This window comes from Falco cherrug, unplaced genomic scaffold (assembly GCF_023634085.1).
Source record: "Falco cherrug isolate bFalChe1 unplaced genomic scaffold, bFalChe1.pri scaffold_35, whole genome shotgun sequence".
In the NCBI taxonomy this organism is placed as follows: Eukaryota; Metazoa; Chordata; class Aves; order Falconiformes; family Falconidae; genus Falco; species Falco cherrug.
Window position 1 is genome coordinate 970,819 of NW_026599480.1, and position 15,398 is coordinate 986,216.

Consider the following 15,398-nt stretch of genomic DNA (forward strand, 5'->3'; position numbering starts at 1 on the left):
TGGTATTAAGTATAAGTCGACGCAGCTGGAGAGATTTAGGGGATTCGGGGCATTGGGGAGTGGCGCCTGGTAAGGGACATGGACTCTCCCCCTCCCCCACCCCCTCATCCTCTTGTCTGTATTCAGGGGGATACAGGAGAGGTTTGAAGGATGTACCCTCATTCGCATTTTGCTGAATATTTAAGCCCCCACTTGCATCTTGCGGACTTTGCAAGCCCCCACTCCCATTTTGCTGACTTTAAGCTCCCACTCACGTCTTGTGGACTCTGCAAGTCTCCACTTGCATTTTGCAGATTTGGCAAGCCCCCAGTCGCAGTTTGCTGATTTTTCAAGCCCCCATTTGCATTTTGCTGATTTTGCAAGCCCCCATTTGCATCTTGCGGGTTCTTGAAGCCCCCTACAACATGTCTAAGCAGTCCCCGTGTAGGCAAAAACCCGGACGCCTCTTTGTCCCCTTTTTCCAGAGCTTCTGACTGTTGATCCTAAATTGTCCCAGGTCCACACACTAAGAGCAGTTGCTGGGGACATTTCCACTCCATGTGTTTTGGCCCACAATAATATATCTTTTAACTGAAGCCCACCTAAAGTAATTCCACGCTTCTCTAATACTAATTTCCACATTGATAGCACCATGGTATCTTCTTTAGATAACTTACTCCCCATGTTGTCCCTGGTGGCTCACCTTACCGGTGTCACTTTCTCCTGGGATCTTGCAGCCGCTCGCTGCGCTACTACTGGGATCATATAGGCACATCGGGGTCACCAAATGTGGTGATGCAAGTCGAGGCGGATTGAAAAGAAACACTATGTCTGCGTGGCTGGGTTCGGACAAAAATGGCCTTTATTGTTTATACAAACTATTTATATATCTTAGACAAGTGCAGGTGTTAGATCCTGATAGGTTTTTGTGTCCTTCTTGCTTGCTATTTGCTGTTGCTGTAGGTGCCCGTATGCTGCGGTTCTAAGTTCCGATTCTTCACACCCTGTTTACATACCTGACAATTTGTGGCTGTCTTGAAAGGTACACGGCTAAGTCTTTGAAGTCAACTAACTTGTCTGCAGACCCGCTGCAGACCCCAACATATAGGTACATCAGTGACAAAAGGGAGATGGGAAAATGCAGGCCCTCTCTGGAAGGAAATGGGAAACCTGGTTACCCAGGACATGGAGAAGGCCGAGGTACTCGATGACTTTTTTGCCTCAGTCTTCACAGGCAAATGCTGCAGCCCCACAGCCCAAGTCACAGAAGGCAAAAGCAGGGACAGGGAGAATACAGAACCACCCACTGTAAAAGATCAGGTTCAAGACCATCTACGGAATCTGAAGGTGCCCAAGTCCATGAGACCTGATGAGATGCATCCATGGGTCCAGAGGGAACTGGCGGATGAAGCGGCTAAGCCACTGTCCATCGTGCTTGAGGAGGCGCGGCAGTCCAGTGAAGTTCCCACTACACAGGAAAAGGGGAAGAGAACCCTCATTTTTAAAGAGGGAAGAAGGAAGCCCTGAGGAACTACAGGCTGGTCAGCCTCACCTCTGTGCCTGGCAAGATCATGGAGCAGATCCTCCTGGAAACTGTGCTAAGGCACATGGAAAATAAGATGATGATTGATGACAGAACACATGGATTCACTCAGGGCAAATCGTGCCCAACAAATGTGGTGGCCTTCTGTGACAGGGGTTACAGCACTGGTGGACAAAGTAAGAGCTACTAATGAATTTGTGCAAAGCTTTTGACACTGGTCCCGCATGACATCTTTGTCTCTTAACGGGAGAGACTTAGATTTGACAGGTTGTCCACTTGGTGGATAAGGAATAGGCTGGACAGTCGTACCCGAGAGTTGCAGTCAACAGCTCAATGTCCAAGCGGAGGTCGCTGTTCGGACCAGTGCTGTTTAGCGTCTGTGTCGGCAACATGGGCACTGGGATTGAGTGCACCCCTAGCAAACCTGCCGATGACACGAAGCTGTGGTGCAGCTGACATGCTCAAAGGAAGGCTTGCCATCCAGAGGGACCTTGGCAGGCTTAAAAGGTGGGCCCCTGCAAACCTCATGAAGCACAACAAGGCCACGTGCAAGGTCCTGCATGTTGGCTGGGGCAATCCCAAGCACATTTACAAGCTGGGCAGAGAACGGATTGAGAGCAGTCTTGAAAAAGATTTGAGGGTGTTGGTTGATGAGAAGTTCAGCATGACCCAGCAATGTGTGTTTGTAGCCCAGCAAACCAACCAAATCCTGGGCTGCATAAAAAGAAGCATGGCCAGTAAGGCAAGCAGGTGATCCTCCTTCCCTGCTCTGCTCTTGTGAGACCCCCCCTGTGCAGTACTGCATTCAGCTCTGGGGTCCCCAACATAGAGAGGGCATGGACCTGTTGGAGCTAGTCCAGAGGAGGCCGCAAAGATGCTCAGAGGGCTGGAACACCTCTCCTAGGAAGACAGGCCAAGAGAGGTGGCGTTGTTCAGCCTGGAGAAGAGACGGATCTGGGGAGACCTTAGAACAGCCTTCCACTGCCTAAAGGGGCCAGCAAGAAAGCTCACGGGGGACTTGTTACAAGGGCATGTAGTGATAGGACAAGGGGGAACGGCTTTAAACTGAAAGAGGGGAGATGTAGGTTAGATACTAGAAAGAGATTCTTCACTAGGAGAGGGGTGAGGCACTGGAACAGGTTGCCCAGAAAAGCTGTGGATGCCCCATCCCTGGCAGTGCCCAAGGCCAGGCTGGACGGGGCTTGGAGCACCCTGGGCTAGTGGAAGGTGTCCTTGCCCAGGGCAGGGGGGGAACGGGGTGATCTTTAGGGTCCCTTCCAACCCAAACCGTTCTATGATATTATATATATATATATATATAATTGCTATTCTGAACATACTAATAAAAGCATTTTCTGCAAATTCTTGAGTTACAATCAGGACAAGTCAAGGAGAAAGAAAAAAAAAATCAGTTGTTACAGACACTGATTTTCTCTGGAACATAAATATCATCCACACCACAAACTCCTTCCTTATACAAAAGACAGTAACAGAAAACACCGGTTTTCTTATCAATAAGTCTGAGCCTCTCATGAACTTCTGTTAAAAATGACTGAGACATAATTAGCTCTTCTTAAAAAAATAAATCTCTTCAGTACCTCCTTTCATGCAGTTAGTAGCAAATCCAATTTTTCTGCCTCCCTCTATTGAGCCCCTAAGCAGCAGGTTAGTATGCAACAGTGGCGATCATCACATTCATGTTGCCTTAACCTGAATAAAACCACTGCATTCATTTAATAGCACTTAAATTACCAGAGATACTCAGAGAGCTAGAAATACCATTGTGAAAAGGATAATTGCTCTACAAGGAAACATTAACTTCAAGAGCTTAATGGGTAAGTAAAAAAAAGGCTCTGAGACTTGAAAAAATACAGGGAAGTAGGAAAAGATGAACGATAACTACAGTTTCATATACACAAATTGTACAAAATTATAGTCCAATTCCCTTTTGTCAAAACAAACCTTCAACAGCTTGATTCCTGGGTTACAGTTTGTGCTGCATGAAAGAAGTCTGCTAGAGAAAAAACGAACCTCAAAGCATCAGACATGGGCAAAACCAGCTGTCTAGAGCAAACTGGGACAGAGAGCTCGTAACTTGACTTAAGTCACATTGGAAATCAGTGGAAAAATCTTCAAGGATTTGATGCCCCACGGAAAAAAAAAAAAAAAGCCACGAGGATATTTGTCTTTACCACTTCTAGATTAAAAAAGGGGATTTTAACAGCCTCCTGCCTACTGCACTGTGCAAGGGAGAGCAGCACTGCCGGGTGCGTGATCTCCACTGAGCGCGCAGGAATCCTGCTTGCCCCAGGCTGAATTTTCTGCCGCGACCGCAACCCAGCGGCAGCGCCGAGACGCGGTGCAGGCCTCATCCCTGGCGGTTCTCCAGTGAAAGGGGGGCCCAGGGATCTGGCCCGCGGCACCCCGGCCCCCACCGAGGCCCCTTCCCGCACGAAGGCCCCGCGCAGGGGTAGCGCTCGGGCCCTCGCCCAGCCCCCACCTGAGGTAAAAGTCAAGGCCCTGACACCCAGCTACCAGCAGTAACCTCCCCCAGGGCACCCCCTCCCCACTCGCTGCCTCCGCCCCAGCCGGACCCCTGCCCACCCCGCGGAGGGGTGAAGCGGCAGATACCCCCGCACTCACACAGGCGCCGCAGCGCTGCCATTTCCCCTCCCGCCGCTGCTCTTCTCCTTCCGCTGGGAGGTCGCAGAGCGCAGTGGCCGGTCCGAGCCTTCCGCCGGGAACGCGGGGACGCGAGCGGAGGGCTGTGATGGGCCCCCCCGAGAGCATCATAATGCCGGCGGGTTTGGACCAATAGGAGCTGGGCCGAGGTTGCTTCAACGGGCGCCGCAGCACTGGGGATTCAGTTGCCTGGGCAGCGCGGCAGGGTGCGCGGCAGGGTGCGCAGCCGTGGCAGCGTCGCGCTGCTTCGACGTCATCTTCAACGACATCTTCGACGACTCAGAGTCTGAGGACGGGCTCATTACCGGAACCTCCCTGCTACACCCAGCAACAATGCCGCCCTCGTCTCCACCCCCGGCCCCCCAGCCGGAGCAGGGGCAGCCCCCGACTGCCTCTCCCGAGGAGGGGATGGTGGCCAAAGTGGTTGTGGAGGAGACCAGTGAGGGCGAGGAGCAGGACAACAAGAGCAAGGAGCAGGACAGCGAGAGCGAGGAGCAGGACAGTGAGGAAGATGGGGGTGATGGGTTTGAGCATGAGTACGGCTACGTATATTATGAGGATTATCTGTTGGAGGAGGATGAGGATGTGTTCATGGAGAATGAGGAGGAGGAGGATGAGGATGAGGAGGAATTCATCCCTCTACATGATAGGCTCAGGATGAGTGTGTTGGCTAGCAGGATGGCAGCTGCTGAGCCCCCCCACGCCAGCGGCAGGGACGCGGAGGCGCTAGCTGGCCCGAGTGATGGTAGTCACCTGCTGGCCCCCGGCAGCAGGGAGCCGCTGGTAGCCCAGGTGCCATCTGGACAAGTGTTCGATGGCAACCGAAACAGCCCCTGCGGCGCCAAGAGACTCTGCGGGTGCCTCTGAGGGTTCTCCCTCCGAGCCCTCAGGCCAGCCTGGCAGCCCCACGGCCAGCAGCGGGTCCCTCGAAGAAGCCCCCGCCGCCGAGAAGGCAAGGCTTGGTGCGGAGGGCAGTGGGGCAGCCCGCGGTGATGCCTGGCAGTGGAGGGAGCAGAATGCCCGTGCTCAAATGCCACAAGCCCAGCAGCTAGGGAGGAGCCAGGAACGCATTGCCGTGGTGATAGATCCAGGTACTTGTCCTCACAGCCTGCACCTCCTTTGTGTTGGGTGCTGTCTCTGCTCTGCAGGCCTGACCTGTGCGTTGCTTTCAGTTCTCTTACAGAAAGCAGGTGGAGTGCATGTCCTTAAGGCTCTGCAGGCTGAAAAGTATTGCTGTGTGGAGGCTAGTCAAGTTATTCCGTGCAGCATCAGCTGGAGGCGAAAAATTCAGGTGTGCAAGCAAAATCTCAATGTTCTTGCCTGCCCCCCCCCCCGCCCCCCCCCCAAGTTATTTACACTCATTAGTCGTTGTATTTAGCAGGCCAAATAAACACCCCTCTTGTCTTCTCCCTGCCTCTGAGTGGGAGCACTGGTTTGAGTGAATTATAAACACACCCTTGGTCTGGCTGTTTTCATATCTGAACAGGTGGATGCAGGAACTGAATGGGTAGAAGAAGAACGTGTCCTGACTGTGCTTCATCTGGAGGATTTTATGGGCATGGTTTACAATTACAAACAAGTAAGAGTGCTTATAACTTTTGTGCTCTTGAACATGCCTTGCTAGAAGAGTGGTGGTTGTCATCCCTCTTCACGGCAGGAAGGTTTTGATGTGGGACGGAGCCATGGCTTCAGTAAACCAGAAATCTGCTTTTGGAAGCCATCGGTGGATCAAAACCACTCGGGTTGTACAATACAAAGTTTTGGCCAGCTTGCTTTCTTAGTTACAATTTTTCACACATTTTTGAAGAGGTAACATGGTCAGATCGAGTGTGATGGTTTTTAAATTTTCTGCCATAATTTATACCAGATCAAGTATTGCCTGCTTGCCCCCAAAGAGCAGTGCAAACAATTTTTCATCTGCAGGCCTATCTGTAGAATCAGGGCCATAGGTTGATGCACTTACATGTCGTTATAAACGATAACAATTAAAACAATTTTATTTTGGGTTCAATCAATTTAGCTTGAGAAACAATAAGCAAAAACAGTGCTGGGTGCGCAGAGAACTCAATTAGCTCCACCACACGCACACCTGAGTCCTAAAAGCAGCGTCTTTTATACCAGCATCTTGACCAATCTCTCCTCGCTTGCGGATGTTCGTCCTGCTCTTTCTCCGCTGGGTCGTTAGGGTACACCTTCTCCTGCTGGGTCTCCTTTGGCGCGCTTTTCTAATAGCAGTTGCCTCAGAGGAAGGGGGAGTTTTTACATTGTCTTAAAAGAGAAGCACGTGCGCCTATTCATTACAATTGTGATACAGGTTATAATGGTCACAAACTCTTTTAGATGTACACAGGGCACAACAGTTACGCTTATCACACAATATTCTATTTTGACATGAATCGTGACTGCGTTTATCACAATGTGCATCTCAGAATGGTTTAACTCCTTTTTTTTCTGTTGCTCTTTGCAGGTGGCCCAGGGCTCTGCGGGACAGCTTACGACCCTGTCGGGCTACGTGACTTACATGATGGAGGCGATGCCTCAGAAAATTATCGCACTGGCAGTAGTTGGAGTAGAAGAATATTTCAGGTTGAACATCCTTCCCTCTAAAAGTTTCTGTGTTGTCTCTGGCCTTGACAAATGCCATAGCTGTTTACATTAATTCCTTGTAGCAAAGACTGGAGACCAAGGGGTGATCCCACACAGAACTATTCCCCTATTATACAGAAACACAAGCAAAGGCCCCTCCAGCCTGTCACCCCAGTGACCACTGGGGAATACCTGTGAATGAGTTCCCAGTCTTACTTTACTCTTCTTGGGTTTCTCAGAATTCAGTCAAAAAAGAAACCACCACAGGCGGCAGCAAGTGTAAACCAAGAAGAGGAACAGGGAAGCCTGAGAAATCCGGGAATAACCAGAAAGGATGTGGAAGAAGTAAGTACCTGTAAAACAGGCATGCAGCCATCATCTCTTCTTTGAACACTGTTCCAAGAAATGGGCTACACGAAATGAGAGCTTGCCACTGAAGAGCTGTGGCAGCTGGAATGTCACTAAACCAGTATTAACCAGCAGGAGGCACACCACCCCCTAAATACTTCAGTCCCTTAAATTAACTGTTCCCAAAATGGGGAGAGAGTGGCTGGTCTTATCCTGTAACAAGAAGCTGTGACCCTTTTTTGTTTCAGACAAGAGTGCTGTTTGGTGTGACAAGATTAATTGTTCCTTTCGTGGTTTACAGGCTTTAGTGGATCTGCAGGTGTCCAAACAAGTCCAAATCCAGATGTTTGAGAGCTGGGAGGAGCTTGGAGAATTTGTCACCATGTTCACAAAAGCTGTAGCTGAAGCACCATTCAGGTGAGCAGTCAGATGAGGTTTGGCCATGTCTTCGTAGAGGCTGCACTTTCACAGTTACTGGAGGGAAGAGCAGCTACGTGGCTGTACTTCAGGACAACAATTTTTAACTGGTTGACAGAAAGGGAATTCTCTCATGTCAACGTACCACTTTGTGTGCATGTTGGCTTGTGTCAGGATGGCTCCCAAGTACAGGATTGTTTCCCTTTTCAGGAGGAAATCTGGGTCTCAAGCAAGGAAACTGGTAATGCATGTAAAGAAAATAGGGTCAGACTTTCATCATTTGACGCCAATGCAATGACAGATGCAGGGATAGGGTTTTCTTCATAGCCTCATTGTCTTACTTGCTTTCCCATTCTCTGTTCTCCCTAGGCGAGCAAAAGAGGAGACGGACTTCCCTTTCTACTCGGGTCCGGGGTGCTGTGGAGGGCCGAAGGTGGATCATGTTGTAAATGGTCTCTTGCAAGTTTGGAAGAGGCAGTTAGAACAAATTAGGCAGGTCAACTTTGCGATGGCTGAGGCTATTGCAGCTGCCTTCCCTTCTCCACAGCTTCTGTACCAGGTGAGATTGCCTCAGGAATACAGAGTACTGTGCGCAGACAGCCAACAAATGTAAGGCGTGGAAGAAATAATGTAACTGGTATTTGACATGATGATTCTGTGGGAGATGTTTAGTAAGGCAGCAAAGGAACGGATGCCTTGGCACCCGTTGCTTTTGGCTGTACAGAGCAGGCTCCTGAGGGAGCACTACTAGTTTCACATCAGCCTGTCAGCTCACAAAAGAGACCTGGTGAGGGAGGGACCAGGTGAAAAATTATGTTGTGAAAGGGTAGAGCAGTCACAGGTGCCTAGCTTTGATTATTTTTTTTTGAGCAATGTATCCAAATGGATGACACTGTTGTTCCTTTTTGTTGATTTTAGGCCTACAGCAGATTAACCTCGGAGACGGAGCGGGAAAACCTGCTGGTGAACATCCCTTCGTGCAGTGGTGCTGGCAGGACCTTCCAGGCAGTTAGACCATACCTCTCCCGACAAATCTATCAGCAGACCACTTCCTACAACCCTTCTCTCTATTTGAATTACAATCCATAGCCCCAGGGAATGAGGCTGTTACAGTTTGACTGGTTTAGGTATTCAGTTTTGTTCTGGGAAGAAACGCTTAGATAATTAAGTTATTGTGCCAAGTTCAAGTTTAAAGTTCAAGGTCCACGTTAAGTTCAAGGTCCAAGTTCAAGACTTTATTGTAGCAGAAGAAGGTTGGATGAAATTGTTGAACGGCTGGAGTCTGCAGAAGAAAGGTGGTGAACATCATCAGAACATGAATTGGACACTGTTTATAGCATTGATAATTCCTTCTATTTCATAAACAATTTTGAATAATTAACTTTGCTTTGTAACATGTTGTCTTGAATATAGACAGGTATGCCATGTGTTGAATACTTTCTACTGCTAGCCTAAACTGCAAGTAGTTACCTTCTCCCTCCAGTGTGAGAAATTCTAATGCTCAAGCAACATGGTGCTGCGCCCCCCAGCACCTGCTCGAGTGAGGTGGAAGAACTTTACCTCACAAAATAAGACTCTCAGTTTTCCACTGTGGCAGATGGGAATGAGTAAGACCAATTTTCAGATATAAGTTTAGACTGCCTTGATTCAGTCTCCAGATGGCTTAATCTATTGAGGGTCTTGAAATCTGGTTGTATGTGCTGGAATTATGAGGTCTAAACAGTTGGCAGAAAAAGCTTTCTTTTACTTAGACTGGGGAACGTGCTTGCCTGTCCACAAAGCCATTAGCACTTGTGGACAGGCACACAAGGGCAGTTGAGGTCTGCAGCAGCAGCACTTACAGAGATGAGTGCCCAGAGTGAATTAAGCTTCCAGTGTGTGGAAGTTACCCCTTGGAACCACGATGCCTCTGAAGAAAAAAGCAGGTATTTGGCGGGAGCCCTTGCCTGGCCAGTAGCACGCTTCTGACCTGAACTGGTAAATCTTATTAGCCTGGCATTTGCAAGCTTAAGACGGCAAAGCAACAGATGCTGGCAGGAATGTCTGCAGAGAGGAAATATTGCTTTGAATGTTGTTTGCCATTTTTCTGAGCATTTCTGGAGAGTTAAGCAAGGAACTTTTAAAGAATGTGACGAGTTAAATACCAAAAGCAAAGCCTAAAGCTGTTTCAAGGAAGCTCAGAAAACAACACAAGCTGCTAAGCCAGAGGCAGGCAGCCCTTCCCTCCTCTGATTCATGCTGTCGCTTTTTTCTGTGATACTTGGGGAATCACAGTTTTACCATTAGGTTACAAAAAGGTGACAGCTTACTGCCTTGATGACCTTGGGATGAAATGCTACAGGCTGTTTCCTTGTGGCACTGCTCTTAGCAGCAACAATCCCAGGTATCAGATGGGAGGCAGCAATTCTGGTAACTAATGAAGGATGTCTCAGTGGAGTCTGTCGCACGGATATTCTCTGAAACCTCCGCTTCACATTATGCGTACGCTGCATTTTAGTGCTCACAAAGCTCTTACGGATATGACAGACCTCGGGATTTCTCTGAACTATAAATTCATTTGTGCAGGTGAGTTTTCTTTAGGTGCAAACCACCAAACCCCCCAGCCTTCCCAACAGCTTCCCCCAGCAAAGCCCTGGCCTGTCTGCTCCTGTGCTGCTGCCACAGTGCCACCCAGTGCTGCCTGCCGCGGCTGCAACTGCTCTGTCAGCACTAGCTGGTTAAAATAATGATTTCTAACTCCACTTCACGTACTCTGAAATAATTTTTGACAGTTTCTGAAATACCCGAGTGAAAATGCGTTAGCAACATAAACATCCAGTTCAGACAAACTGCTGTGAAAACTGTTGTATTGAAAATTCAGCTCCTTTCAACAGTGCATCAGCTTCTGCACTGCAACATATGGATGTGCAGCCACCCTGCACACTTGTAATTGGTCCTGGAGTAGGCCTTAATATATTACTCCCGTACAGCTGTATCACCAATTTTAGCACAAAGAGAAATGAGAGCAAGGAATGGATATGTATTAAAACCCTCCTACCTCCAGGATAGAGCTATAGGCACCCAGATAACGCAAGGCCTGGTTTTTTCCACTCATACAGATCGGTAGCTTTCTGTGTCTCACCATCTAGGTAAACATCCCATGGAAGTAAGAAGTGTTAACAAGTTTCGGTTAACGTGGGCAAATCATGGGAGTTACAGGCCAACTGCGAAACATGCATGGCAAAGATGATCTGAACAATACCTCTGCTCTGGGTGGAGTGGAGCAACAAACCAATGCTGACTGATTAAAAGCAGTTTCATCAGAACGCTATTCCATAGGAATTCTGCCTGTGCAGATGGTGGAAGGAGATGCTGATGAAGTAAGTGCCTGTCCAGGACAATCACTGCTGTGAGTTCTGTTGTAGCATATTTTGCAGGGTTTTATGGTTTTGAAGAGCGGCTACCACATCCTCGTAGCGAGTGTTCGTGCTGATGCACAGGGGTTGACGTTGCAGCTCTGTCAGCTTGCAGGCGGCCAAAGTACAGAGGATGCAGAACAGCACGAAAAGCAGGACTCTCAGCGCCGACCGCGACCAGGAGTGCTTGTGCCGGGGTGGCTGAGCAGGACGAGAACTGGAGGTGGGATCTGTAATGAAAGCGTTTACAGGACAGAGAACGTGAGGAATAAATCAAGTATCTTTTTAATAGTCTACATTCAGAAACAAGCTGTTCGGGTGAGATACTTCAGCCTGTGCTGCAGCTGTCTTTTGTCATGAATTTTCATCACTTAACTGTTCAGTAAGTAGATGTGCAGCATCTGTTTAGGATGAAAAGTTTCAAATTTAGTTTCACGGTCAGCACAGAAGAAGGTGTAAAGCACCTTTGTGGAACACAAGACCTGGTTTTGCACATATAGGTCAGTACACTTAAAAAGAAATGAGTGGAGGTACGTTCTCCTTAGGAACAGCTGAACTTTCTTGTAGCTCAGCAGTTCACCAGGAACACAAATTAAGGGGAAAAGGGCACACCAGCAGCGCTTATTAGAAGTCTAAGGCCGCGAGGCAGGGCAGAGCTGCTGCTGAAAGGGCAGGCCCTTTGGATCATCCGCGCGGTGCAAGCCCAAGCTGGGAATGTTCTTCTTAGATCTGTATGGCTTCCATAGTTTTTTGGTCCCTTCTCCCTGCATGACACCTCCAGGATGCTCCTCAGTAAGTGTTTATGGCTTAGTTATAAGCAGGAGGCTTTGCCTGTTATGACATTTCGGATTTGCACTCCTGCAATAGAACAGAGACAAGCGAGTGCATCTGCCAAGCCAGTCCTGCGGCAGCGTCCCAAGAGCCTCCTGTCGAACAAAGAGCCCTTACTGACTAAAGCAAAACAGAGACATTTGAAACCCTGAGCACAGCACTAAAGGTTCACTGATTTACCTGGATCTGGAGCTCTTGAAGTTGTACCATAACATCTGGCATAGTCAGCACTTGCTGCTCGGTGTTTGGAGCTGTAACTAACGATACCTGCCCTGAAACCAGAGCACTGAGGGCACAGGAGAGTAAGGCCCCAAAGATGAGCAGTGGATGAACTACAGCAGGGGCTCTTCCACAATATCCCTGTGCCACTCCTGTCACTCATTACCGGGGAGAAAGTTAGTTTATTTTGGCAGAGCTGGGCTAGCAACAGCCCAGAGGCTCACCTGCTGCTGTGCAGTGAGACTCTGTCAAAACCTGGGTAGAAAGCCAGGTTTGTAGGTGCTTGTATACACCCCAGTAATCGATCCTTGGTCAAAGGCAGGCAAGCAGCAGTCCTCTCGTAACAGAAATCAGGGCTTTTCTGGCCTTGTGACTAGCAGCAAGTCCTTGAAGGGGAACAGGGAAGAGCAGGAACCCAGCACAGAGAGTGTGAGGGGGCAGCGGGGGGAATGTGCCTCTCCAGTGGCTTTTTGCCCTGCTGTGTTGCAAAAGCAGTGTAAGCACTCACCTCATCTAGCCAGCAGCCTGCTGCTCTGAGGGCTGCAGGAATTTCGGTTCAGGCTGGTGGCAGTTGTGAGCCTTGTCACCCGCTCTGTAAGAAGAGGTGGGATAATCTCCTGGTTATTGCTGATCCACTGTGATGTTCTTCATGTCTCCTCAATAGACGCCGCCTCCCTATGAGCATGCTTTGAGACACCCTCCAGCTTTCTCAGGAACAGTAATGAGCTCAGAGACCCTGGACAGATGTGGCGTGTCAGACCCATTCCAGGCCCCTCTCAGCTACCAAACTCAGTGAAACACAGCCGTGTGAGGCCTCGGCCTCAGCACGCTGCTTCCACCCATGGTGTCAGGGACAGAAGTGCCTGTGGCATCGTTCTGGTCTGCAGGGAACGGCCAAATGTCAGACCTTCACCCAGATTCACACTCAGCCGAGACACAGGCAAGTCAGACCCCAGGCAGCGGTGCCGTCCCTCCTGCAGCACAAGGACAAGCATGGAGCCAACGCCAGCTCTCTAGCTCTGAGCGGAGCAACCAGGGGTGCCTGTTCGCTCTTCTCTGGCAAACGTGCTGTGACCAAAGGAGACAGACCAGCTGCTTGCTTTGACAAAGGGGACAAAGCCAAGGTGAAGGTCTGCTCAGCCAGAGTGATCCCAGTGCCTGAACACTGACCACACATGCTTTAGGAGCAAGAAAAGGAAGTCCTACACTGGTATCTTCGGAGCTAGAATATTATTGTCCTCTCATGCCAGTCCAGCTGTGGTGGTCTGTCCCAGTCGCTCCTTCCCATCCCTCCCTACGTGAGGCAGGAAGCTCAGAGCATGGTGACGAGTTTAAAGCTTCCTACTTCTGTGACAGGGATAACATTGATAAAGGCTTTATAAAGAACCGCTCCTTTGGGTAGACAACAGATCGCTTCCCTGCTCTCACTGCTGCGGGGCAGAGGTACGTAGACCTCTTTGGTGTATCTCACAATCCCATCCTCCAGGGCATACAGAGTCTTGTTACGGCCCATCCCCACCTGGAAGAGGATGAGGACTGTTAGAAAGGGAAGGCTGGAGGTCCACCTCTAAAGAAGATCTGATCATTGGTCTGCCTTGCTGGATATCCTGCCTTCGACAGCATCTGTTGCTTTGTATTTCAAAATAAAACCACGCTATTTGCTTCCAGCAATCCATATGCAAAAGTGCTCATTACAAGGGAGGAGATACCGATTCCACCCTGAAGCACAAGCACACAGTTAGGTTACAGAAGCGTTCTGGGATTTCCAGAACTTTCAGACCTTTCCTGAGTCACATGGGCACAGGTGTGAGCGGGCTCTGTGACTAAGAAATACCAGGCAATGAAACCCAGCTTCAGGTTGATATAGAATATAAGGAAGAGCATTAAGAACAAGCTTGAAAGAGAGGAGGCACTGAAGACAGCACTCTGTTGTGGGCTGCTGTTTCTGAGAACGAATGAAGAGATACAAAACCACTTACATGAGCCCCTGGATGCCAGCGCATCAACCGCTGCGTAGCCAGAATGTTGCCTGCATGCACAAATTCACCTGCAACAGAGTGACAGAGTCAGACTGCAGAGCAATGGAGCTCCCTGAAGCCCTGGCAGAACACAAACGGTTCCAAAGCCCAGCTTTCTGTGGGAATTTTCTAAGAAATAATTACTTCAATTGCTAAAAGCATATAAACAAAAATGCTCTTAGGGGGAAATGAAAGGCAATTGATAGACCATGGCAAAAAGCAATCCTAGGCTTTGAAAAGATTACTTCTAGGGGACAAGGCATTTTCTGGTTGCTGAAGGCATTTGTTTTATTACCTTTCCCATTGATGTTTTCATCAGCAAAGCTAATAATTATTAAGCACTTGGCTGCAAGAATCTGTACTTTGGCTTCTGCTCAGCCTCATAATTCTCCCCTTTGTAAACACCTAAAATGCCCAGCTTTTCACCGCAGCGTGGGGGGAAAGTAGGTGTCCCACAGTGTGCCCTCCTCCCAGGCGCTCCAGAGAGGCAAAGTCAGAACCAAAGGAGGTTTTCTGCAGGCAAGTTCAGCTGGCCGCTCGCAGGCCCATCTGGGAGGGAGGCTGCTCACCCTGCCCTCCTGCCGGTGGCTACCCTTCATCACCAGGTTTCACTGAAGCTTCCCTTTCCTTCCTCTTGGAAGCTGCCCTGGCCACCTCCTCCTGAAATAACAACTGACACCAGCACCAGGGGAGAAGCTGCGAAGAACCCAATGAAGTGCAAATAAGACTCAGCAGACGCTCAGACCTACCATCTACTTTTTTAAATCCATAGCGCTTGCCAGGGCTGCGGCCACCTACATTTTTGTAGCTGCCTCCAGTTTTCTTAGAAGCACACCTGACGGCAACCAGGCTTGTCTGGGGAGTAGTTAAAACAGGTTTGGAGGAAGAAAAACAACATCAGCTGAAAAAAACTATTCTTTTTTCAGGTTTAAAGGCTAACAGTTAAGACAGGCTTTAAAACTAAAGGCAAAAGAAAGCCCAGGGACCGGGGGGAGGAGAAGTACTTCTAAGATAAACCATAATTAGACTACCATGGCCTAAGTCCCCAGCAAAGAGGCCACATCTCAAGTACAGTTACTGCCCAGGGAGGAATAAAACACTCGGCAACGATGTTAAAGGATATGCACAAATTCATGTTTCAGCAAGGCCTTGTCAAACGAGGTACAGATGTTACTGGTTGCTGTGGACTGGCCTTATATTGCTTTGAAAAAAGACAAGTTGTGATCTCTGTTTCAGTTTCCCCTTCGACTGAATGGCATTTACTTAGTAATATTTTGAAATCTTACAAATGAGAAGACTCCAATTCAAGACAATATATAAGCACGTATTCAAGTGGGCACTAGTGATACAGCCAGGAGCGGTGTGAGGAGTGTCAAGGAT

The 15,398-nt window shown here is 49.0% G+C and overlaps 3 protein-coding genes and 1 long non-coding RNA gene across 4 annotated transcripts; 2 read left to right on the forward strand and 2 right to left on the reverse strand.

Annotated features, from left to right (window-relative positions):
• Positions 1-819: 819 nt before the first annotated feature.
• Positions 820-4,092, reverse strand: LOC129735109 (uncharacterized). The gene is made up of 2 exons (XR_008730562.1): positions 1,287-4,092; positions 820-1,130 (listed from the first exon to the last, which is right to left on the reverse strand). It is a non-coding gene; the product is annotated as an uncharacterized LOC129735109 (long non-coding RNA).
• A 184-nt stretch (positions 4,093-4,276) lies between these two features.
• LOC129735105 (crossover junction endonuclease EME1-like) lies at positions 4,277-6,996 on the forward strand. The gene is made up of 3 exons (XM_055700487.1): positions 4,277-5,295; positions 5,377-5,495; positions 5,691-6,996. Exons 1-3 carry the CDS (start codon positions 5,019-5,021, stop codon positions 5,826-5,828), a joined length of 534 nt encoding a protein of 177 aa, XP_055556462.1. The 5' UTR covers positions 4,277-5,018; the 3' UTR covers positions 5,829-6,996.
• On the forward strand, positions 6,181-8,963 carry LOC129735106 (crossover junction endonuclease EME1-like). The gene is made up of 3 exons (XM_055700488.1): positions 6,181-7,555; positions 7,925-8,114; positions 8,474-8,963. Exons 1-3 carry the CDS (start codon positions 7,482-7,484, stop codon positions 8,642-8,644), a joined length of 435 nt encoding a protein of 144 aa, XP_055556463.1. The 5' UTR covers positions 6,181-7,481; the 3' UTR covers positions 8,645-8,963.
• A 1,421-nt stretch (positions 8,964-10,384) lies between these two features.
• On the reverse strand, positions 10,385-14,909 carry LOC129735098 (39S ribosomal protein L27, mitochondrial-like; the record flags this gene model as incomplete). Its single annotated transcript, XM_055700478.1, has 4 exons — positions 10,385-11,180; positions 11,962-13,519; positions 13,980-14,047; positions 14,768-14,909. Coding segments are annotated over 3 exons (417 nt in total), but the record flags the coding sequence as incomplete, so codon positions are not given.
• Between the last annotated feature and the right edge of the window lie 489 nt (positions 14,910-15,398).

What these genes read in the sequence shown, in the direction of transcription:
- LOC129735105 (XM_055700487.1), top strand. Translation starts at nt 5,019, where the DNA reads ATGGCAACCGAAACAGCCCCTGCGGCGCCAAGAGACTCTGCGGGTGCC. An exon ending in TGCCGTGGTGATAGATCCAG is followed by an intron (nt 5,296 to 5,376) that starts GTACTTGTCCTC and finishes CGTTGCTTTCAG; the next exon opens with TTCTCTTACAGAAAGCAGGT. An exon ending in GCTGGAGGCGAAAAATTCAG is followed by an intron (nt 5,496 to 5,690) that starts GTGTGCAAGCAA and finishes ATATCTGAACAG; the next exon opens with GTGGATGCAGGAACTGAATG.
- LOC129735106 (XM_055700488.1), top strand. Translation starts at nt 7,482, where the DNA reads ATGTTTGAGAGCTGGGAGGAGCTTGGAGAATTTGTCACCATGTTCACA. An exon ending in GTAGCTGAAGCACCATTCAG is followed by an intron (nt 7,556 to 7,924) that starts GTGAGCAGTCAG and finishes TGTTCTCCCTAG; the next exon opens with GCGAGCAAAAGAGGAGACGG. An exon ending in CTCCACAGCTTCTGTACCAG is followed by an intron (nt 8,115 to 8,473) that starts GTGAGATTGCCT and finishes TGTTGATTTTAG; the next exon opens with GCCTACAGCAGATTAACCTC.